This window comes from Palaemon carinicauda, chromosome 28 (assembly GCF_036898095.1).
Source record: "Palaemon carinicauda isolate YSFRI2023 chromosome 28, ASM3689809v2, whole genome shotgun sequence".
NCBI classification, from domain to species: domain Eukaryota; kingdom Metazoa; phylum Arthropoda; class Malacostraca; order Decapoda; family Palaemonidae; genus Palaemon; species Palaemon carinicauda.
In genome coordinates, this window is record NC_090752.1 from 845,196 (window position 1) to 870,864 (window position 25,669).

The 25,669-nt window shown below is 37.4% G+C and overlaps 1 protein-coding gene and 1 long non-coding RNA gene across 4 annotated transcripts in view; one reads left to right on the top strand and one right to left on the bottom strand.

Moving 5' to 3' along the window:
- The window catches only part of LOC137621415 (uncharacterized), a 39,436-nt gene extending 19,318 nt beyond the window's left edge, over positions 1-20,118 (top strand). The window contains exons 5-9 of one of the 3 annotated variants that reach the window (XR_011040208.1): positions 3,399-3,586; positions 6,829-6,972; positions 8,713-8,874; positions 18,333-19,483; positions 19,776-20,118. Coding sequence is in view for 1 of the 3 variants with exons in the window: in XM_068351715.1 (XP_068207816.1) it covers positions 3,399-3,586; positions 6,829-6,972; positions 8,713-8,874; positions 18,333-18,563 (725 nt within the window). In the remaining 2 variants the exon portion in view is untranslated. The remainder of the gene's footprint in view (positions 1-3,398; positions 3,587-6,828; positions 6,973-8,712; positions 8,875-18,332; positions 19,484-19,775) is intronic. The other 2 variants (XR_011040209.1, XM_068351715.1) reach the window with 2 other exon arrangements.
- LOC137621416 (uncharacterized) lies at positions 17,667-18,817 on the bottom strand. Its single transcript, XR_011040210.1, has 3 exons — positions 18,678-18,817; positions 18,317-18,537; positions 17,667-17,877 (listed from the first exon to the last, which is right to left on the bottom strand). It is a non-coding gene; the product is annotated as an uncharacterized lncRNA (long non-coding RNA).
- Positions 20,119-25,669: the final 5,551 nt, after the last annotated feature.

The following is a 25,669-nucleotide window of genomic DNA, read 5'->3' on the forward strand; positions in this document are numbered from 1 at the left end:
GAGGGACACATCCTGTTTGCTGATTCAGGAGAAGTGACCCTCTCCCCTGATCCGACGTTTCTCGCCAAAAATGAATTACCCACCAAAAGATGGGGCCCTTGGAGAATATGCCCCCTGAAGGAGGATGTCTCTCTATGTCCAGTAGAGAGCCTCAAGGTCTATCTTCGCAGAACTTCAAACTTTGGTGGAGGCCAACTCTTCAAAGGAGAAACATCGGGCAGCGACCTGTCACTGAAACAATTAAGAGCGAAAATCACCTACTTCATTCGCAGAGCGGATCCGAACAGTACACCCGCTGGTCATGATCCTAGAAAAGTGGCATCTTCTCTGAACTTCTTTCAGAGCATGGACTTTGAGAGCCTTAAAAACTTTACGGGCTGGAAGTCCTCGCGAGTTTTCTTTAAACATTATGCGAAACAAGTGCACGAAATCAAACATTTTGTGGTAGCCGCAGGTAGTGTTATGAAACCTGCACCTAACTCTGCGTAGAACAGTGAGTTACTTGGGACTCTAACTCTTCGGGTGCCTATGTTGACCCTCGAGTGATTCATAGTGATGTCTAAAAACACTTAGTGCTTTTATAACTGTTCTTATCCCAGGTGAAATGTCATAGTGTTACACAAGTGCCGCATGCCTTGAGCATGATGTGTTATTTAAAGACTTGCGTTCCTCGAGAACGAGTACCTACTAATCCTGAAATTCCCTTTCAGATTCAAGAGCAAGCCTTTATTTCTATGTACATTATTATTACTGTAAATGAACTTTACTTTTGCTGTAAATTATTTAATTTCTGCATTGTGAAATAAAATTTCTATTTTATTACTTATGCGTCTCTTTCAGCTCCTACTTACTATGAAATACATACTGTCATAGTTTTATTTACTCCTCCTTTCTTATGGTCATGAAGAATTTAAGATGTCCATTCCTAAATTATATTCACCTTGCCTCAGTAAGGTTCCTACACGAATACTTACTTCTGATAATCAGGAGATGAACTCTACGCACAGTGCCCAACCACCACTGGCCTACTTCAGAATGTTCCTATACAAATATCAAACATTCTGCTTCATCTCTAAGCTCTTAAAAAGTTCTTCTGTCAAGATGAATAGCCCTTCAATACCACTTTGACGTCGGCATAGCCCATGGGAACTTCCTACCAATGGGGGGCAGGATATTTCGTTCCTATGGTTCTTACCTAAGATTACTTTGCTGTTTTGTCAATGCCTAGGCACTTAACTCTGGGGGAAAATCTACCACGATACATTGATTCTCTGGTACTCTTCCATCAGGACGCCATGGCTTGAGCCCAAAAAACGGATTTTGAGCGAAGCGAAAAATCTATTTTTGGGTGAGATAGCCATGGCGTCCTGATGGACCCTCCCTACTACTTCGTTCAGTTTGCTCCCACCCTACACAATTGTATCATGGTGATGGGCAGCAACTGGCGCCAGGATAAAGACGCGCGTGACGTCATTAGAGCAATGGCGTCCGTTTGTTTACGTCTCGAGTATCAGTAGTAGCCACGAGTGAGATTAGCTGTGGAACGGCTCCCAGCTATTCTCAGCCCTTACACACCGAAGCGTTAACTCTGTTCGGGGTGGAGATAGCTATGTGGCACGACCAGACATGCGTGTCCCCTGTTGTATTACGATGTCTTAAAGGGAAACCTTTGAGATACTCGCTCCAGAAGTTAGAATTCTGTGATAACCTGTGGTTAAATTCTCTGGGAATATCTTAGTAGTCTTATACCCAAGGAAGCTACCAAACAGGAACCTTCCATCAGGACGCCATGGCTATCTCACCCAAAAATAGATTTTTCGCTTCGCTCAAAATCCGTTTTGTAGGCTACATATTTATTTTAATGTTGTTACTGTTCTTGAAATAATTTATTTTTCCTTTTTTCCTTTTGTCACTGGGCTATTTTCCCTGTTGGAGCCCTTTGGCTTATAGCATGCTGCTTTTTCAACTAGGGTTGTAGCTTAGCAAGTAATGATGATGATAATAAAAGGCATGTATGAAAGCAATTTGTAATGACATAAATATGAATCTGGTGAAATAATGGCAAGGCAAGACAGAATGGTATATGCATGCTATTCAAAAGAGAAATGGTATAGATTGCTATAGAATTTGGATTTATGGAATTTTGGCCATATGGCTTGTGTTGGGGCTGGGAAGGTCATTCAATATCAAGGGTAAACTAAGAGGTTGAAGTTAAGAGGTTGGATATAAAATAGAAGAAAGGGAACAGAAGCAGAGGTAAAGTAGAAAGCTGGAAATTGACTGGAGCTGGAGGCTGAAGGTATGTGGCAAAGACCTTTTAGTGCTGTAATACTGTACTGTACCTATAGTTTTGACGAAACTACCTCATACGAGAGATAGGAAAAATAAATTAAAGAACAATGGAGATTAATATTATCTTAGGGAAGAATGTGATACATGTGTTCTCAGTACAGTATACCCACCACAATTAGGGAAGAATTTTTATTAGTGTCACAGTCAGTAAGTATAGTTCTGTATACTGGTTTGGGGTAGACGATGGTTTGGACATGTGATGAGTAGGGATGAGAAAAAGTTTGGTAGGAAAATATTAGATGTTGAAGACCAGTATGGAGACCCATAATTCTTTGGGAAAAGATTAAGTTAAAAGACCTGGAATTGTTGGGAATTCAGGCAAAAAGAGTGGATAGAAGACAATTTGCTAATAACCTCACACAGAGAAACTCTGTGGGGAGTAGTGTTATCAATGCACATTGTGTTATACTGTAGACATTAATTAGGGTCTTTGTAGGATTTCTTAGGTCCCTTCATTTCCTTCATTCCCTCTTCCTTTCTTCCATCTTGCTGTCCAACTTCTAGCTATTACATCATAGTGCAACGGCAAGATTTCCTCCAGTTGCACTTGTGCACGGAATGGCCTGAAAGGCCCCAAGGTTGGGCTATGTAACCCAAGTTCATAAATCTAATCCAAAGCAATTTAAGGGAAAATCTGATACACATTTTGATGATAGTACTGTAACATTTTGAAATATTTATCATGAGCAGCTATAAATGGTATTGCTATGAAAAGAATAAAACAATTTTATTACGATTCTTAGTATCATTCCTGTACATGTTTCAGTCATAATTAGAGGACTGAATACTGTACTAAGTGTAGATATGAATAGGGACATAATTTTTTAAATATTGACTTGTGGCAGAATTTTAAGCAAAAAAAAAATTAAAAATTTTTTACATTAATAGAACAAAGAAATGGTGAAGTAAACAATGAATACAATGTCGCTTTTGCATGTTTTGACGTAGAAATAAAATTCTGATGTATTTTACTTTTAAATAGAATTCTGATGTATTTCATAGTGCAATGCCCTTTATCTCCATTTTCTTCTTCTTTCTCATTCCAGGTGGCATGTCCATAGCTCCAGGCAGTAATGTCAATGTTCTGTTCCCCAAAGAAAGCCAAATAATTGGGCCACCATCTAAAAGTACTGGTGCCAGTGGACACAAAAGTAAATATTCTTGCCAAGGTTGCAATCTCCCAATGAATGTAGGAGATGTAGCAATTTTCTGTGAAAGAGCTGGAAGTGATAAGGTCAGTTTTGGATAATGGTCTTTACTATACTTTTTCTATGCCATACAATTTTATGTCGGTTAAGTCATTGAAATATAAATGACTTGAATGTTTGACATAAGATTGTAGATAAGGTCGGTTTTGGATAATAATCTTTACTATACTTTTTCTATGCCATACAGTTTCATGTTAGTCAAGTCATTGAAATATAAATGACTTAAATGTTTGATATAAGATTATAGATAAGGTCAGTTTTGAATAATAAGGTTTACTATACTTTTTCTATGCCATACAGTTTTATGTCAGTTAGAGTTGTTGAAATATCAATGACTGAAATGTTTGACATAAGATTGTAGATAAGGTCAGTTTTGGATAATAATCTTTACTATATTTTTTTTTCAATGCCATACAATTTTATGTCGGTTAAGTCACTGTAATATCAGCGACTTGAATGTTTGACATAAAATTGTAGATAAGGTCAGTTTTGAATAATAATCTTTACTATACAGTACTTTTTCTATGCCCCACAATTTTATGTCGGTTAAGTCACTGAAATATAAATGACTTGAATGTTTGACATAAAATTATAGATAAGGTCCGTTTTGAATAATAAGGTTTACTATACTTTTTCTTTGCCATACAATTTTATATCAGTTAGGTCGTTGAAATATAAATGACATAAATGTTTGACGTAAGATTATAGATAAGGTCAGTTTTGGATAATAATCTTTCTGTACTTTTTCTATGCCATACAATTTTATGTCGGTTAAGTCACTGAAATATCAGTGACTTGAATGTTTGACATAAGATTGTAGATAAGGTCAGTTTTGGATAATAATCTTTACTGTACTTTTTCTATGCCTACAATTTTATGTCGGTTAAGTCACTGAAATATACATACATACATATACCAAGGCACTTCCCCCAATTTTTGGGGGGTAGCCGACATCAACAAATGAAACAAAACAAAAAAGGGGACCTCTACTCTCAACGTTCCTCCCAGCCTAACAAGGGACTCAACCGAGTTCAGCTGGTACTGCTAGGGTGCCACAGCCCACCCTCCCACATTATCCACCACAGATGAAGCTTCATAATGCTGAATCTCCTACTGCTGCTACCTCCGCGGTCATCTAAGGCATCGGAGGAAGCAGCAGGGCCTACCGGAACTGCGTCACAATCGCTCGCCATTCATTCCTATTTCTAGCACGCTCTCTTGCCTCTCTCACATCTATTCTCCTATCACCCAGAGCTTCCTTCACTCCATCCATCCACCCAAACCTTGGCCTTCCTCTTGTACTTCTCCCATCAACTCTTGCATTCATCACCTTCTTTAGCAGACAGCCATTTTCCATTCTCTCAACATGGCCAAACCACCTCAACACATTCATATCCACTCTAGCTGCTAACTCATTTCTTACACCCGTTCTCACTCTCATCACTTCGTTCCTAACCCTATCTACTCGAGATACACCAGCCATACTCCCTAGACACTTCATCTCAAACACATTCAATTTCTGTCTCTCCATCACTTTCATTCCCCACAACTCCGATCTATACATCACAGTTGGTACAGTCACTTTCTCATATAGAACTCTCTTTACATTCATGCCCAACCCTCTATTTTTTACTACTCCCTTAACTGCCCCCAACACTTTGCAACCTTCATTGACTCTCTGACGTACATCTGCTTCCACTCCACCATTTGCTGCAACAACAGACCCCAAGTACTTAAACTGATCCACCTCCTCAAGTAACTCTCCATTCAACATGACATTCAACCTCGCACCACCTTCCCTTCTCGTACATCTCATAACCTTACTCTTACCCACATTAACTCTCAACTTCCTTCTCTCACACACACTTCCAAATTCTGTCACTAATTGGCCAAGCTTCTCTTCTGTGTCTGCAACCAGTACAGTATCATCCGCAAACAACAACTGATTTACCTCCCATTCATGGTCATTCTCGTCTACCAGTTTTAATCCTCGTCCAAGCACTCGAGCATTCACCTCTCTCACCACTCCATCAACATACAAGTTAAACAACCTCAGCGACATCACACATCTCTGTCTCAGCCCCACTCTCACCGGAAACCAATCACTCACTTCATTTCCTATCCTAACACATGCTTTACTACCTTTGTAGAAACTTTTCACTGCTTGCAACAACCTTCCACCAACTCCATATAACCTCATCACATTCCACATTGCTTCCCTATCCATAAATGCAACATACACCTCCTTACCTTTTGCTAAATATTTCTCGCATATCTGCCTTACTGTAAAAATCTGATTCATACAACCCCTACCTTTTCTAAAACCACCCTGTACTTCTAAGATTGCATTCTCTGTTTTATCCTTGATCCTATTAATCATTACTCTACCATACACTTTTCCAACTACGCTTAATGAACTAATACCTCTTGAATTACAACACTCATGCACATCTCCCTTACCCTTATATAGTGGTACAATACATGCACAAACCCAATCTACTGGTACCATTGACAACACAAAACACATATTAAACAATCTCACCAACCAATCAAGTACAGTCACACCCCCTTCCTTCAACATCTCAGCTCTCACACCATCCATACCAGACGCTTTTCCTACTCTCGTTTCATCTAGTGCTCTCCTCACTTCATCTACTGTAATCTCTCTCTCATTCTCATCTCCCATCGCTGGCACCTCGACGCCTGCAACAACAATTATATCTGCCTCCCTATTATCCTCAACATTCAGTAAACTTTCAAAATATTCTGCCCATCTTTTCCACTGAAATATAAATGACTTAAATGTTTGACATAAGATTATAGATAAGGTCCATTTTGAATAATAAGGTTTACTATACTTTTTTCTGTGCCATACAATTTTATATCAGATAGGTTGTTGAAATATAAATGACTTAAATGTTTGACATAATATTATAGATAAGGTCAGTCTTGGATAATAATCTTTACTATACTTTTTCTATGACATACAATTTTATGTTAGTGTATTCAATGTGAATAAATAAAAGTACTCCGAGAGAGTATTTGCTAATTCCTATGTAAGATAAATTATTTCTTTTCTGCACTGACCAGAATTGTGTTTGCATATGTAGCAGCTGTTTGACAGTACTTGAATAAACTTTGTTTTATTGCATGATTAGATATTAATATATGATTAGCATAATTTTATAGAATTGATATTGTATGTTTTATTTATATTATAAATGAAAATATAATTAGTTTATTTCTTTAAATTGTATTTTTCTTTCAGTGCTGGCACCCCGCTTGTTTCTCATGCTTTACATGTAAAGAACTATTAGCAGATCTCATCTACTTCTACAAAGATGGGAAAGTGTTCTGTGGCCGACATTTCACGGAGTCGGAAGAAATGCCAAGGTGCAAAGCCTGTGATGAGGTATGTTTGAATATTTTTGAGTTTATTTGGTTTGATTTTCCAACTTGATGGATTGTATCAAAGTTGTAATATTTACTGATGCCATTTCAAATAAATGGAAAAGAGATAAGTTTGGGGGTGTTCTTATGATAATTTTTTTTTTTTTTCTGAAAGCTACTTTACTAAAGAATTACGACACAATACCAAGAAGTGATCAATAGATATTGCTTTTTCAAAAACACAGTACAGGGGTAATACAGCTAAAAACAAGACCTTTTTATGCTGGATACAGTATTGTTTCTTATATTCTATGCTGTATTCTGGATTTGGTCTCTGGAAATAATGTTTAATTTTTAGATGAGAGTGAATCCATTTTTATTTATGTATAAGTACGGTATGTTACTGGTTTGAAGCATTTTGTGTAATACAATGAGTAGTTCAGCTGATCTTGTTTGCTGAGTGGACTGGTAGTTATTGATCTAGTGGGTTGACTTCCAGATCCAAAAGAAATTTATTGAAAAGTCTGATTGAATTTTTAAAATCTCAAATTATTACTGAGAAATACGAGTGAATATTATGCATGTATGGTAGTTAGAAGGAAAATGTGCTAAATAAAAAAGAATCTGTTATGCAGCCCCATTTTGAGATAGTAAAGACTTTCTTTTTTTATTTAGAACTAGTTTGACAGGAAGTTTGACATAGAAAACTTACTGATTTGTCCATAAGGATTTAAATTATTAGTTATCAAAAGTGCATAAATGTGGCATTTGGTAAAAAGAAAGTTTATCATTATTAATGGATAACTTAACCAAATTGCCAAATTAACCTTCCTAACTCTCATAGTGCTCCCCTGAATGTTTCATTCTGAATGAATATTTTAGATCTAGGACCAGTATTGTAATTCCTTAGAATATTTCTAATTAGATAAGCCAGATATGTTGAAGTTTCTTTTAAGCATTTTTTGCCCAGCACTATATACGGTACTACAGTATAGTTAGAGGAAAGAGTACATTAGCGGAGAAAAAGAGATCAGTGGTAGTCACAGTTAAATATAAGGAAAGATGCAACCACAGCACTGTTTATTAAAATTGGAGTAAAAGTCTGTTACAAAATTTTAAATATTAATCTCCAAGTAAAGTTCTATGTAGCAAAAAGAAAAAAAAAAAAACAGAAAAAATCCACAATGTTTGATAGGCTTAGAATTTTAATTCTTGATAACTATTTAGAAAGAGGAGTAAGAATTTTGGTAGACTAGTTATTTCCACTCAGATTTTATATTTTTCAAGAAGAGTTTATGATAAGTACTGAATGTGTAAATGTATTGTACAGTATTTGTATATAAGGCAAATGACTTCCAAGATTAGAAGTTATTATGATGAATAAAAGCACTGCAGTTGCACTATGTAGAAAAAGACTTAGTTTCACTTTCCATATCACTGTGAAGGTGTGAAAACTAGATGAATAATATTCATAGTCAAGATATAAGAATGTAAATGGTGATTCATGTACAATGAATCGATTGTTTAAAAACTAAAAACTTAACTGAAGATAGAGTATTTTAATTAGCAATTTCAATTGTTTAAAAAATTGTGGCTATGGAAAACAGGATATACTGTAGGTCACATTTTATCCAATAAAAGTTAGCATTTTAAGAAAGCATAAAAAACAATTAGCTTTGATGTATGTTTAGGCTATGTGTTAACTTTGCTTTAAACAGATTCAGCCTCTTTGACATTGTTAATACTAGTCTTATTATCACAGCTAATCTTTGGGAACTCTTGGACCCGAGCCGACGGATTCGATTGGCATATCAACCATTTCTGTTGCAACGTTTGTGATACCCCAATGGCTGGCCAGCGTTATGTGCCCGATGACAAAGGGTATCCTTATTGCCTTCCTTGTTTCATGTCCTGTTTAGCAAAGGTAAGTACTGTATATGAAGATTTTGTATTTGTTTATACTGTACATTGCTGTATTACCCATCTCTCATAGAATGTTGAAAGGATTTGCTTCCATTGAACACTAGATTTATACCATTAGGTAGATTTCATCTTTTGTTAGTGAAATTCAGTATTCTTTCTAGTGTTATCAGCTTATGATTTTCAAGTTTTAAATGCATAAATGAATGTAATGGGGGTTATTATCAACAATACATAATAACTCTTAATCAGACAGCTTTGTGAATAAAAGTTTGATATTGAGGAAATAAAAGCTAACTGCCTTTTTATATAATATAGTACTTCCTTGACCTTTTAAGTCTGGCAACTTTTTATTTCTGTGAGCCTACCTTGATGTTCTTATTGCTTCTCTCTCAAAGTTTGGTTTATGTCAACATGTACCCCAAAACTGAGGCTTTGAGCAAAGAGTTTCTAGCCTAACCTTTATTTTCCGAAATGATCTTTAGTTTCTAGTTAGGTTGGCGATTGTGAAGGTGGAATGCACACACCTGCATTTTGCTGGGGATTGCATTGAAGTGCCATTTTTTCTAGTATACTGAGAGAGATGATGATTTTCTAGATAGTCTTTCCTATATTTCTTCAAAGGATTGCGACTGTGTGGCAATGCATAGGTCTTCCGTGTACTATATATGAATCTTTGTATATCCTGAAACTCTGGCTGGTCATTTGAATAAATGTCAAACTAACCGGGAGCCAGTACAGCCCTGTGGGAGACTGTTCTTTTGGGTCCTCCACCTGGTTTTCTTGCTGTCCATTTCTACAAAGAATTGTTGATAAGGAGTGATTCTATGATTTGTACTATGTTGGCATCCGACAGTATCGTATACAGCTGTAAGATCTACAAAGGCTATCCCAATGATTTGTCTGGTCTCAAATTCATACTCGATGTACTGAGTGTAGCAGGATTAGTCTGGTCAGAAGCTTGCTTAATTGGTTGATAATTTTCCTACGACCTTTGAAGATATTTGTGCCATTCTCATGCTTTCATATGATTTATATGTGATGCATAAGTGATATTGGTCTGTAATTTTGGGGAGATAAAGGGTCTTTACCTGGTTTTAGCAATGCTATTACTTTGGTGTTCGATAGGTTGTTGCACATTCATTTTATAGTGCAAGAAGCCATTCTCATATCCTCTCACCAAAGTGTAGGATCATCTCTATTGTAATTACATTTAACCCAGATACCTTCCCAGTTTTAAGAAATTTCATTGCCCTATTCAGTTCTTGCATGGTGAATGGTAGGAAATCCTGGTTACTCTTACATATCTTGATCCATGTCCATCTTCATTTTCTTTCAAGTACCCCCTTTGTTTGTTATTTGGTTTTCTATTGAGTAGGAGTTGGCGAGCCACTTCATTGGGGGTGATTGTGGCTATTCTTGGCTGGCTTTGATCTTCAGAGTTGAGTTTTTTATGGTGGCCCAACCTTTTTTACTGTTATGAGTCAAATTGATGTTGGTTATAGTTTCTTGCCAGCATTGACATCTTTCGTTGCTAATTGAATGTAGTAGAGTTTCTCCAAACTCAGTTGTATTGTTGGCAAATGGATCTTTATTATATACCTCTATGTAGCTTCGGTACAGCTCTCTGCTTCGGTCTTTGAGGCTAGGGATGTAGGTATTTCTGCAGCCTCTAGGGATGTTGTTCTTTGCAGCCTCCCAACATAAATAATTGAAAAATCTCATACTGCCGAGGGTCAGGAGGTATGTTTGATATATTATTTGAGTAATATTCCCATTTTGATTTGTTGTAGTTAAATCTGGGGATTTTGTGAATGTTCCCCCTAAGTCTGATGACAGGCTTTACAGTATATTGATGGTCGTTGGCTGGTGTTAAGATTCAGGAATTGGATTAGATATGGTCTTTGTAAAGTTTTGGTGGTGCTTGGAAGAGACTAAAGCCAAGTGTGGGTTGTACCCTCTTCACCAGCATGCACTTCTGAAGGATTAATCATCCTTTGCATCATATCAAATGGTGAGGTCATGTTATGTTCCACTCCTCCATCGCCTTTCCATTATGGTCATAGCCTCAGATGGTACTGTGGCTGTTGAAATTCCCTACAATAAGGAATGCTTTATTGTTAGGTTGGTTCATTTGAGGCCATACAAAGTGTGTAGGTGGTGGTTTATAAACTGATATGATGGTTGTGTTCCGAAGTCTACTTGGAGGATCTCAAGTCCCCCAGCGGAGAGATCTCTGTCCCAAGCAAATATTGCACTTCTATGGGTTAAACTTGAGTGGGGAATAATAAAAGTGCATGGTTGGGATACTTAGTATGGCGGAGTTTTTGTGCATTTCTTATATGCATAGTATGTTGGCATTCAAGTTGGCAAGTAGTTCTGCTTTTGTTGCCAACAAGCTTTCTGCACTGAAACTGCTTACTCTAAATTTTGCCACCTGTTTGCTCGTGGGCCGAGGTTTATCCTTTTATCACTCACATCTGGAATCACCTGAGGGTTCAGTAATGCCCATAGTGCACTATAAGGGCTATCGACTACAGTATTATTGTACAGGGGACCATCTCGATTATTTTATTTTATGTAATATGGAAGTCCCGTCACTCAAGTAATCTTTATCGACACAAAGTGGTTAAGTTTTCCTAAGGATTTTTCATCTTGAGATCTTATTGCCAGTTATGATTTGATTATGATAATAGTCATGATTCTGGATACCAAGGTAGTGCCATTGACCAATATTTTTGATGGTTTTATTGGTGTCTAAGGGAAGGGACAAGATATCATTGTAGTATTTAACAAGATATTGTTAAAGTGAAAAGTTCAGTTTTCACTGTGAGCTAGAGCTGCAAAGATTTTGAGTGCTAATGAATTGTTTCATGGCTGCTTTGCAAAGTTTATTTTATAATGGCAAAAATTAACCATGACTTTTGTATCAAAGCTAGCTTTGATACAAATCTTTAAATTTTATAGAAATTAGATACAACGGTAAGCCAAACAAGCCTGCTAGTTAACGAGTATTTTCAGTATAATTCGGTCATGGGAGTTTACCATAATTAGAGCTCTACAAGTATTTTTAGGATATACCTTCAGTCCTAAAAGATTCACTTTTTCAACTGTAAAACTTTCTTCCATACAATTGTCATATAAAAAAGTTATGATATAGAGAATTTTACTCATATAAAAGAGGTCATAGTCATATAAAACTATTATACTGGCATGTTCTTAGCTTGAGTTTAGGGCCCAATTCTGGGTAAACAGCACAACAATACACTTCTCGGTAATTTTCATTGTCCACTGCAATTGATAAGACTTCCTTCCTATTTTATGCCTATCTAAACTGTAATAGTTTAATAGGTTCACTTATGTTTCTACTTGCCTTTCATGTAATTATCCTTGGTTGAAATTTCATTTGATTTTATTTCAAAAATTTTCTTCCAATTCTAAGAAGAGATTCATTAGCAGGGATATCTGGCAGAAAGTTTGTTATTTTTTTGGCTATGGACTGTATAGCTGTCAATTTCCCTGCCAAACTATTAAACCCTTTGACAAGCAGGCAGACAGTTTCTGAGATTTAATATGAAGTAATTCATATCTTAAAATCCTTCTCCAAATATCAAGAGCCATAAAACTTTCTTTTTCCAGGTACAGTACTGGTGCCTAGATGTTTATTTGCTTACATAACCTCCTCCCTTTTATATGTAACTGTTTCTGACTGGTCCTTTTAAATTTATTTGCCTTTCAGATGACCAAATGTGTTCATATTATTGTATTGAAGTTTTCTGTTGCTTTGAATTCTAGTTTTCTGTAACTTGAAATTCAAGTGTTATTGGTTCATGCTTAGAAGCCTAAAATATAGCCATCTTTTCTGAGGAAAATATTTGTATGTTTTTTCTTTATAGTTTTGATGCAAATGAGGCAATGAAATTAACAAAATACAGCAAAGATAGCCATTATTATTTACTCAGGATATTTTTAAGGGTAAAGGAATACAATGAATATACAGGCAAGTAAATAATTTTTTTTATTTAGATATTTAAATTCATAATACAGTACAGATATTACTTAATGCAGTTTCACTATAAGGGAGATCCTTACAGTACTGTACAGTAGCTGTTATGCAAACTGCTCTGTAAAAAAAATAGAACTATACTCATTTTTTTTTAGCGAGGTGCATTTGCACCGACTCGCAGCGGTGCCCTTTTAGCTCGGAAAGACAATCCTGCTACCCGATTGGTTAGAATTACCCTGTCCAACCAATCAGCGACCAGGAAACGTTTCTGAGCTAAAAGGGCACCCCTACGAGTCGGTGCAAATCTGCCTCACTAAAAAAAATTGACTATAGTAATCCCAATTACCAAGGTGGTGTTAATTATTCCATAGGCATCACAAATTTTAAATAATTTTTATTTTCCTAGCAATACAAACCAGAGTCCTTTAATTGGAGTATGAATTCAACTGTTTGGCTTCTAAGAAGTAGTATTTTTAACAAGATGTCTGTAGTTACAGGTGGATGGCGGGGTAAGATCCCCCTCTGAGACCCCTCTCAGGGGTTTACGGCTCCCCTTCAATTTCGCCACTCTTCCCCCTCAGAGCGAAAACTCTATTCGGGGTGAAGATTGCCATGTGTGGTATCAAAATATACGTCCTGATATTATGCGACATCCTTAAGAAAAATTTTAAGGATACTCGCGCCAGGAATTAGAATTCTGGAGACCTATGGTCACTTCTCTGGGAGTATCACTGTAGCCAAATATCCCTTGGAAGGCTGTCTATAGGAAGCTTCCATCAGGACGACATGGCCATCTCACCCAAAAATAGATTTTTCGCTTTGCTTCAAAATCCGTTTCAAGAACCAAGTACTCTGGTGGTCTGATATCTCTGGGAGGGCATGGTTACTCGAAACCTTTCATCAGTAATAAGAGTTCCCATGATAGAGAGTAGTCAAGACTTATCAGCTTAAAAACATGGCTCAAGGCTGAGCGATAGTCTTTCACGGCACTAACCCCAGGAGATTCTCACTTTGCAAGTCTTTGGCAGTAGTCTACCAAGCAGAGTTTTTAGAATCTCTTTTGTAGTGCCTTGGTTGGTGCATAATGGTCTTCATCCTCAAGTGGCAAAAAGTCTTTATTTAGTGGGATCCACAGTAATAGACTTGTTTGCAACAAACCTCAACAAGATGCTACTCATCTATTGTCCACCAGTACAAGATCAGACAGTGGGTCTCAAAGCCAGCTTCCAACACCCATTAGATGGCCTCATTGCCTGTGCTTTTTTGCTGTTCTGCCTGATCAAAAGTGTCGTCAAGAGGGTTTTGAGCACACTAGACCTCAGTATGATCTTGGTGACACCAAAATGGCCACGAGCAGTGGTACCCAAGCTTCTTAATGATGTCTACGATATCCAGACATCTCCCCAACTGGCCTAACCTTCTGTGACAGAACAGCTCAGTGACATCCCTTTATCTTCATAGTTTTTGATTATCCATCATCTGCTAGATAACCAAAAACTAAGATAAAGGGATGTCACTGAGCTGTTCTGTCACAGAAGGTTGGGCCAGTTGAGGAGATGTCTGGATATCGTAGACATCATTAAGAAGCTTGGGTACCACTGCTCGTGGCCATTTTGGTGTCACCAAGATCATACTGAGGTCTAGTGTGCTCAAAACCCTCTTGATGACACTTTTGATCAGGTAGAACAGCAAAAAAGCACAGGCAATGAAGCCATCTAATGGGTGTTGGAAGCTGGCTTTGAGAGCCACTGTCTGATCTAGTACTGGTGGACAATAGATGAGTAGCATCTTGTTGAGGTTTGTTGCAAACAAGTCTATTACTGTGGATCCCACAAAATAGAGACTTCTTGCCACTTGAGGATGAAGACCACTAAGCACCAACCACAAACCACCTGTCCTGGATGGGTAAGCTAATCACTATTCTTTCAGCCCACAATGAATGTTGCTAACAGCTTTGTTTAGCTGAGGTGGTGATAGAACATTCCTCCTTGTTTGTTGATGTAAGCCCCTGCAGTTGTGTTCACTTTCCACCTTTCACTGGCAGCTGAGTTTGTTGCTGATAATTTTCTTCCTGCTTGGAGTGAGCCTTGTCGACAATATTTCATTCTCTGCAGCCCACAAATGAGCCCATTTTGCCGAGATGGTGAAAGGATGTTTCTTTCTCGCTCATTGATGTAGGCCACTGAGGATGTGTTGTTGCTCCCGAGTGGCTTAATAGGAGTAGTTGAAAAGAATACAACACTGCTCCTTCAGTGATGTAGGCTATTGAGGTTGTGTTGTCCCTTACGAGTGGCCTAATAGGAATTGTTTCAAGGAATGCAGCGCTCCTTGTTCATTGATGCTGGCCACTGAGGTTGTGTTGTCCACTCCTGAGTGGCCTAATAGGAGTTGTTGAAAAGAATGCTGTGCTAATTGAGCTTATTGCATATTTTTCCTTCATGGACATTATCTTGCCTACTAGTACTATGGCTGTCCATCGAGTCGGTGATGACTACTGCTTCCTTAAATGATAAGTATGGTGATAAGGATTAGATTCATGTTGCTTTCACTGATGCCATTGGGCATGATTGTACAGACCAATCCTAAAACCACACACTACTGTACGTCTTGTAGGTCCTGTACAGTTGTGGCTCAGTGGGAGGACTCCCATAGGATGATTTTGTCTTCATTCCCTGTGTTGCTATCTTGCTAGGATTTTTTTATCTTCCAGTAAAGTTACTCCCATCTTACACAACGAACACCACCGTGGTCTGTTGAAAGCACTTACTTCATGACCTTCTGGATTAAAGCTGCATTTCTTGAGTGTTGTCTTTATATCACTTCATTTGACCCCAACCCGGGTTTCGATGTGCATTAGGTTTGTCCGTACAAGACCTGATGAGGGGCAGTGTTCAGGCATATATACAGTAAATGTCCAGTTCATCTCGACCTTCTTTTTGCTAGTGTTGCCTCTGTGCCGATTGATTTGGCATGTTGTAATATTTCTGTATGCAGGACTTATCTCTCCATGTTATTCCATGGATGAGTTGTAAGCACCTAACATGGAAGGTTTCCATAAAATGTGGCAATGATAGACAGAATTCTTCACCATACAGTAGGGTGAGAGGCATACAGCTGCATAGACAGACTTTAGTATCTATTTTTAGGTGGTTGTTATCGATTACTCTCCATCAAAGGCGTCCAAAGGATGCTGATACTTGGTTGATTCAGGATATGATTTCTTCATCGTGTTGTGCTTGACTGAGAGCATACTGCCAAGATAAGTGAAACTTTCAACATATTTGATTTTTCCTGTTAATTTGGAATTAAAAGCTCTTCATTATTATTTCTTTGAGCAATCACTGCTCCATTGCTTGATAGATGGTGGAGACTGTTTCGAGACTGTTGAAGAGCCTCGGGTGTGTGTCGTTAGCATGCTGGAGTTCTAGATGTGCTATTGTGGGTTTTGTTTCTGCCACATGAATCTTCTCAGATGTCCACCCAAGCCTTCTTTCCATGCGTTCAAGGATATAAGCAGCTCTAGAGGTGGACATTCTAGGACTTGCCCTTTAGGAAATTATCACCTAACCACCCATGTAGGTTTTCCTGCACTTCCCATGTTCTGGGAGTAACTGGTGAAGGTCTTCGTTTGCTGCCAACATACTTCTTTAGGCTTCACTGAAGGGATCTCTGGTGTAATCTCCCTTGTGGTACAAGTTTTTCTAGGAACAGCTGTTGGCCCAGTTGACATCGCGCTGAGAGTTGTGGTTTGTAAAGGAAAGTCGAACTACTTTCCAATCTTTCATGAGACTTGGTTTTCAGAAGTGAACACTTTCCTTAGGTAAACCATCCTCTGCTTGGGAGTTAGGCTGGACAACTAATTTACCACAAGCCCCAGATTGTGACAAGGTCAGATTTGGTTAACCTAAAAGGGAAAACACTTAGAATACCTGTAAGATTATCATGACCTCTGCCATGGATCACCAGCTAAAAATGTATCCATAATTGAGGAGCCAGGCAAAAATGTTCATTACATATAAGTAAAATTCCATCAGTCTGGAAATCCCATGAATATTTCTAAATAGCATACAAGAACATTCACCCAGGCTTAAAGTTTGTATCTAGAAAAGAAAAATAATAAATATTAATGAGCAAAAATAATTACTTTACAAAACCATGGTTAAACATTATTGGTTTGAAAAACTTATGATGAAAATGTATTTTACACACATGTAATCAGGAAATTTAATTCTGGATCATAAAATATTGCTAGTATTAGTATTTTGTGACCAAAGATAAAAAGCAGTGAATCATAAATAATGATTGAAAAGCAAAAGAAGCTATAAATCCTCAACTCTACAGTATACCAAATTTTCTTTAGAGAAAACAAGCTCTACAATTGTGACCTTCTCTGGCTACCCAATAAAAATTTACAGGTCCAAACTCTAACCTCCTTGGCAAAGTTAAGCCTTGGATTTTATTTTTTGCATAAGGCATCCATTATAATCACCACTATTGCCTAAGAATGATTAACTATTAAACTGCAATATTGAAAACTGTTTGTTTTCTCCATCTACAGTAAATTTTTCATTGCACCAGGAGCTTATTCTCAGTTTTGGTAGGATGCCTTCAGCAAATAGTTTACGGCCCTTATGCAATGGTCAATCAGGACATTCCAAAATCTTTGTAATATTAGCTAAACTTTGCTCTTTGTGATATTACCATAGTAAGATCATCCTCATGAAATATATACCCTCTCTTCATTGGTACTCACAACCAGTGGTAGCCTGCTTCACTTTCCCATCCTTGGCATCAGTAATTGATCCTGGGGTAAGTGTAGTACAGTGACCATGGATAAGGGTTGTAATAACAATGCTTCAGGAAGTTGTGTAGTTTCTACCATGAATGTGGTACTTCACAGAAGGCATGGTACATTAGTAGACTGTACATATGTTGTTCATCTTGTGGTGATAATTAGGAACGAATTTCTCAATACCCACTTGCTAAACAATGACAGGTCATCTGGAATGAAATAGTAATTTGTAAAAAGAGAAATGAAATTTATTTGGAGTTGTAATCTTTGTTACATCACCTCCCTCATAGTATTTAAACATTTAAATGAGTTTGAAAACAGTAAACAGATATTACTGTGCTTTTATGTTCCTCATATACTGTATCCCTACTAATTTACTCAAAGTTATGAATTACAGTATACATATTGCTGCCCACTACCTACTTTTTACAAGTATGCAGCTCTTGTATTCAATTGATAACTCTGATTACCACAAAGTTTCTTCCCCCTAAATTTAATTTATGGCAGCACCATTCTTTGTGAAACGAAAGTTATTATTAAACGCGAGTTAGCATTCTATGAAGAAACATGGCATTGTAAATGTTAAGTAAATCTTACTGTGCTTTCTTATAGGTACATTAAGTTATCAATCAAGACTTATTTACCCACCTTTTATTTATTTTAGGTCTGCGAAGGCTGTGAAGAAAAAATTTCCCCAGAGATTAACAGATGTGGGCACAGAGGATACTTCTACCATGCAACACCTCAGTGTTTCAAGTGCTACTCATGTAAGGAGCCTCTCTTGGGGAAAAGATTCAAGATGTCTAAAAACTGGCTCTTCTGTTCCAACGAATGCATTCAAGCAGCAGCGGAAGACCTCGCCGTTAACCCTAATCCCAAGACGAAAGAAGTTTAAGCAATACGTAATTCAGATTTGATATTTTTCTTACTATATATCTTAACTTACACTTAGAAATGAATGCAGATCAGGACTTGTATATAGGAAAAATTAGTGCAGCATTACAAATACCTTGACTGATGAAACTGCTGAGGATAAGAGAACTTCCAATGAGGTGATTAGCGTGTTCTTCAGCTTACTTTGCTAGCTTGCATTCAGGGGGGAAATCATGGATAGTGCCTTTAACTGCTTACATTTTTCCATATTTTTTTCATTTACAATGCTATTTTCATGACGATCTAAAATTTCCTGTAAATAAATATAAATATAAATCATAGATTGGAAAAGTTTTTATAACAATACTTTTACATTTCATTCCTCCATAAAAGAATACAAAATGTCTGATCCCACAGCTTTTATTGTTAATTTTGTCAATTATTTTGTGTATGCCTGAAAGCTCATTAGGTTTTCTCCTATAAAAATATCTTCTCACAGATAACTTGCTTACAATCTATCTATGTATGCCCGTGAGCCCAATAGGTTTTTTACGATAAAAATATCTTCTCACATAAAGAGCTTACAATCTATCGCTATTTTCCTTTCAAGTCTGGTAATGGTGAAATGTTTTCTGCAATATATAACCAACATTATACTATTGTACTTCCCCACCCTTTAATTTCTTTTATATCAATCCTTTTGTATAATAGATTTGTAATGACAGGAGTCATAACTCTTTACCTCTACAACAAATAAATAAAAACAGAGTCTAAACTTTATATTCTGTCTTTGGAAATTTTTATTCTGCCATTAGAACTAAACATGGTAAAACTTCCTGTGTAGTATTAAAGAATTAGTCCAGTAGAAATTAGCCTTGTAAAATGTGAGCTTACATTATAACAATCTATATAGTCATAGTTTATTTAGATTTCATATTACTGGTTAACCCTTTTACCCCCAGGCTATTTGGAACTTTCCAACCCTTGACCCCCAGGCACATTTTGCAATATATATTTTTTAAATTGCTCTAACAGCCTTAATTTTCATCATAGAGAGGTCAGGTTGGTCTCATTCTTTTGGAAAATGCATGAAGTTTCTCATAAAGATATCGAAAATATGCAAAAAAAAAAAAAAATGTAAATAGCAGTTTTTTACAAGGACGTACCAGTACGTCCATGGGGGTAAAGGGATGAGTTTTGTGAAACGTACCAGTACGTCCATTGGGGGTAAGAGGGTAAGTATGAAATGACCTTCATTTCACATAAAAGGTGCTACAGTATTTTGTATGAATAAAATTTGCCATGGGAAATGTACATATAGCTTTATATTTGATAAGATTAACATTAGAAAAGATATGTACTGTATACTTTAAAAATGTGTAATGGTTCATACCAATCTTTCTTTCAGTATATCTGTATTGCAGTACAGTGGGCTACTGTACTGATCGAGATATTTCATAATCATACGTTTTCTATTCCACAGAATCATTCTATGTCCGTCATAACTACGCAAAATACACAACAATATTGTATCCAAGAAAAAAATTCAAGTTTTTCATGAATAAATTTTTTTTTTCACATCTTTATCAGTAACCTTATTGTTTTAGCAATAAAATAGAGTAGCCTCAATCTCAACAAAAATTTTTATTTTTTTGTATATAAAATCAATGGTAGTGACTGTAACGTAATCTTGGTAATACATAATTCAAGAAGTTGATATTTAAACCCAAAGTACGGAGAACTTAAAGACTTTATAAACTAATGTGCATACAGTACTGTAAAAACTTCTTAAACTTCTGTTCAAAATTGTGCAAAGGACAACTTCACCAATACAGAGATTAAATTCCTTATAGTCAAAACAGACAGAAATTTTCCCCTCCCAATTTCACTTGGGCCAGTAAGTAAAGTCTGTATTATAGCAAGGCAGACATGTCCACATTGAAAGCAATTATAGTTTGCTTAATTTTTAATAGTACAGTATGCAAATTTTCAATTTGTAAAGTGGCATAGTAAAGCACATACATCAATACTCAGGTAGCTTTTATATTTTGTACATGTATCATTAAGCATAATACACTTAATATTTATTACTGTACTTCACATTGTTGGACTTGAAGTTCAATTAGTTTAAAGGTTACTCATGAATGGCAGAGGCAAGGGAGGGTGACAATGCCCTAGAGACTCACCATATACAGTATACATATGTTCAGCACTCAATCCCTTTCTCCACCCAAGATAGGTCCAGGGAGGACCAGTTAATGGCTGCTGGTGACTCGACAGATAGACCTATAGGCTCCCCCCCAATCCTCAGCTCACAAGGAATGTGAGGTTGCAAACAATAAGAAATAACCGAGCTTGAGTGAGTCTCGAACCGAAGTTCAGCAGAATGCCAGGCAGGGAAGTATCTCACTAATTTATAAGGTAGAACATACAATAAGTACAATCATCAGAAACTGTTGGAACCAACAGTAATCTTCCCGACGCTGAATACACAGTCCAATAAGGAACTCTTATCAAGATTTTCATAGACAACCAGACTACAGTTCCCCTCAGAAAGAGGGGATCTTACGTGAGAGTTCTCAATGCAGTGACTTTCCATTATGCAGCAACTCTTCCCATTATGAAGTTCCTACAGGAGTTTGTCGTTACTCTCCCCACTCTATCTGCCCAGGTCTCAATTTGGTAGCAGATGCCCTGTCCAAAGAGACTCATGCATATGGAATGGACCTCAGATCAGAAATCTCTCCAAGAGATCCTAGAGTTATTTCTGGGTCTCAAAATAGACCAGTTTGCAAAAATAGATAACCACAAGCTTCTACTACACGTAGCTATGAATGTGGATTCTTAGGCAGTGACAACGGTTAATTTGAAACTAGATTGGAATAGATGGTCATTGATTTATCAAATTTCCTCAGAGTTTTGATTTGTAGAGCTTTGAATATCCTTCAGGACTTTTCAGGGACAAAAGCTGGGCTAGTAGTTCCCTCGTGGTCTACAGCCCATAGTATCCAATGCTCCTAAGTCTGAGACCAAAGTTAGACCCACTTCCATCAGCATATCTCTATCATTAAGTAGGGAGTTACTATCTTCGCTTCCTCCTTTCTGACCCAGAACCTTCACGCTTGGATTTTCTCTCTTGTGTTTACACTTGGGAATTCTCAGCTCACAGTATGACATTTAATGAGTTACAAGAGGTCTTCATCCATAGATAATGCCAGTCTGTCTGAAAGAAATGGATAGCCTTTCTGAAGAATAGATTTTGTGTCTGATGACCCCTGTTTTGGGGCCACCTCTTTGAAGATAGGAAGCTTGAGCCATCAATAATTTTGTCATACATATCGGATTAACAGAACCACTTCAGCGGGCTTTTGGTATGGATTTAGACTGACGGGTTTCATAAGATTACCCAATCTTTTTCTCTACATCTTTGATAATTGGGCTAAGGTGCTCGAGTTTTGGCAAGTTTAGATAATTTCTCCATTTCCCTTAAAGAATTATCATAAATACGAATAGTTTTGATAGCTTTAGCCTCGGGAACAAGTTAAGTAGCTTGCCGTTTTTGGAGAGATCAGGAGTTATATGGGTCATCACTTGATCCTCTGGGTCTTTGTTTTAAACCGAAAACAAAAAGCCTCTTGAGAGAAGTGATCCTCTTTATATTACAGCCACCAAATCAGGAGATGGTAACCTTTGTCTGGTATCAACCATGCAATTATACCCGCAAAGATCCATGCCCTTATAAGGTAGTCTGCTCCTAAATACTAGGACCAACAAGTCACTTCTAACAGGGGCTATTCTAATGACCTCCCTTAATAATAAGATCGATCCTCTCTCCATCCCTAAAACCCACAATTTGACAAAAATGGCTTTATCGCTAGCATACTTTCCTGATATGCAATTTTAGGACATCCAGAGCTTCGAGTTGGTCTGGGCATAGTCGACTTTTAAACACTATCTGAAACAAATCCAAGCAGTGCAACAGTCACTTGCGGTACATACTGTACTATACTCGGATCATTCTTGACTCCTACAAGGGGAAACCGCATATATTAGGGCCACATCATTCAGGCCCTTGCACAGAAGCATTATGACAGGCATCCAGTCTTTCTCCAGATTTTTTCCTTATAAGACAAGTGTCAGACTTAGGTATTCTTCTCATATATACCCACATAATCAGGTTACTTGCTTTGTTGTAGACAGTTGTTCTTGATGTTACGAGAGTACTCAGTTATTGCTCTGGTATTAGTTCTTGGAGACAACACAGCACATTAACCCTTAAAAAGGCGTTTTGACTACGGGAAAAAAATTTTCAGGTGCTGTGTGGTCTTCCAAGATTCTCTCTCTCTCCTCTTTAGACTTGTGCAGGTGTGCGGTACAATTAAATCTCACCGAGTTTGAAAGATGGTGGTTGGATGGAAGTTGGTGAACAGGTAGTACATTATTGTCTCCAGCTGTATCTATGGTTTTCAGTGATGTGTCATTGAAAGCCAGACTATTTCAGCATTCGAGGGGCTGTGTTGAGTCCACTACCCCTGAACTTGAGGGTCTCCCTTATACACACTGAGTCTGTGCTGTTGAGTCCACTACCCCTGAACTTGAGGGTCTCCCTTATACACACTGAATCTTTGCTTTGCCCATTGATACATTGACCCTAAACAAAACTACTTGAAGGAAAGTTGCTCGATCATGTGGCTTACCTGCACTTAGTGTGGGTTTTGGGACAAGTCCCTCGTTGTGAGACAGTCTCTCGATTCTAAATCCAAAAACTCGGGAGAAAGGAAGCTTGTTGCTTCTCTCTTCGTTCTTTCTAGAAAAGAAAATGAAAATAAATGTCACAAATGTACAGGAAAAGTGAACAGAGCACATCGCTCTCATGGTTCTTCTATGTATCACAATTAATTCAATAAATTACATTCATGGTACGGACAAGACAAGCAAATCAATTGGTACAACAAATTATAGCCTGAACAGCAAAATATCAATGAAAGAATGTTATAACTACGACACAAGGCACAGGAGACGAGTGATAAAGGCACAGGGGAGGGGAAAAGATGCAATCACCAAACACAAGAGGAAACTCTGTATTGGTTTCACTTCATACAATACAATTTACAACATTACACACACTATAATTGTCATAAGAGATATTTAACAATTATTCGATACGAGATTCTTTAAAAAAGTAACTACAGTATGTATAATTCAAATAAATTGATATCATGTAAACACAGTATTGTGAATGCGCTCTTTGACAAAATCATTCTTTCAACATCCTTCCCATTAAAGGAGTGTGTCAACACTTCTGTAATTGTAAGAACCTTAAATCTAAGAGTCATTAGCAGGTGCCTTAATGGACTTCCACTTTGAGTTTTACCTACACTAAACATGGGCAATTTAACAGCGTCCACAGGACCCTACACAACCAGACTGTCCGTTATTTCATCTGGGGAATTACAACCCGTTTCCTAACTGACATCTAATATTTCTAAATTATATAGTTTTTTAACAGGTCTAGTCTTCAATACACATTTAGTTTTAACTTTGTTAACGGTCTAGAATTAATACCTTCACCAACATAATGAGACATAATAACCAATAGATACAATACACCTTCATTTGGGTGTCAAAGAGCCATAATAGTACTTCAACAGGTTGGAGGCATCCAGAAAGATTTCATCATTGTCTGAGTAGAACAATGGAGGTACACCATGTCAAGCCACAAACCGTTGAATTGCCTAGTTGCAGTCAACAACAGAGAGTGATTCTGTAAGCTATGGGGGAACAGCTCAAAAAACAGCATAGGTAAAAATAACATACAACTTCCTGAAAGGAAAATAAAAAAATAGGGACCAACAAAATCTAAACCTGTTACAGAGAAAGGAGGGGCAGATTTAACTCTTAACTCGGGCTGAGAACAGGCTATGTCTTCACATCGACAACACGCAACGCACAGTCTGTAAACCCTCAATGCAACCTGACAAGGATGGATAATCCAATAATTGTTCTACAAAGTAGGAAAAAATGTAGCAACACCTAAGTTTAAGCAACACATGCTGGAAAAGAACTAACAACGCAATGTGAGTAACAGGCATGATGATGGGATGTTTACTTTCAAACCTTAATTCTGCATTTTCCAAGTGCCCCTATATTCTCAGTAATCTATCCTCATCTGGATAAGGATCGAGTTTGATCAAGGAGGACCCCTTTGGTAGGGGCTGAGACAAAGCAAAGCATTTACTACCTTGGCATTCGTTAATTCACCATACGTCAGGGGACCATCCATTTTACAAGTTGAAGCTTGGCAATTAAAAACAAATCTTAAAACCCAACCTGCAACATCAAGTGCCCTCTGAAAGGAGCTCCAGCAAGAGAATGTAAAAAAGGGCTGATTATACTTTACTATGACACTGTCACTTCCACGTTGCTCTTGGGGGGAAGGGGGGACCTTTCTCGCGATTCTTCCAGAAGAGAGATGATATGTAAAGCCAAGGAAGAAATACTAAGTTAACACCAGACAGCACAAGTTGTGCCACATAAACACCTTTAGATATCAGGTCCACTAGATTGTCCTGGCCAAGACAATGTTGGCAACAGGAAGGAGGGACCAACTCTTGAATTTCTACAACTCTGTTAGCTACAAAGGTTTGACATCTATTTTGGTCTCCCTTTATAAAAGCTAGGGCAACAGTGGAATCTGTCCAGCATTGAATGTTGGTCTCCTGGACAAGCCACAATGCAGACCAAAAAAAAAAAAAAAATATATATTTTCAAAATAAAATAAATTTTTGAACACACTTACCTGGTAGTTATATATATAGCTTAGTCCCTGACGTCACGACAGAAATTTAAAAACTCGTGGCAATCGCCGATTGGGTAGCCAGGTGTACCACCAGTGCGCCCTCTACCCAGGTAACTGGAACCATTCCAGTCATTCCTCAGATCTTCCATGAACTTAGGTCTCTAGAGGGGAGGAGGGTGGGAATTAAATTATATATAACTACCAGGTAAGTATGTTCAAAAATTTATTTTATTCTGAAAATGTATTTTTTAAACATCTGACTTACCTGGTATAGTAGTTATATATATAGCTGACTGACACCTTTGGTGGAGGGTCAGAGACAGCCAACA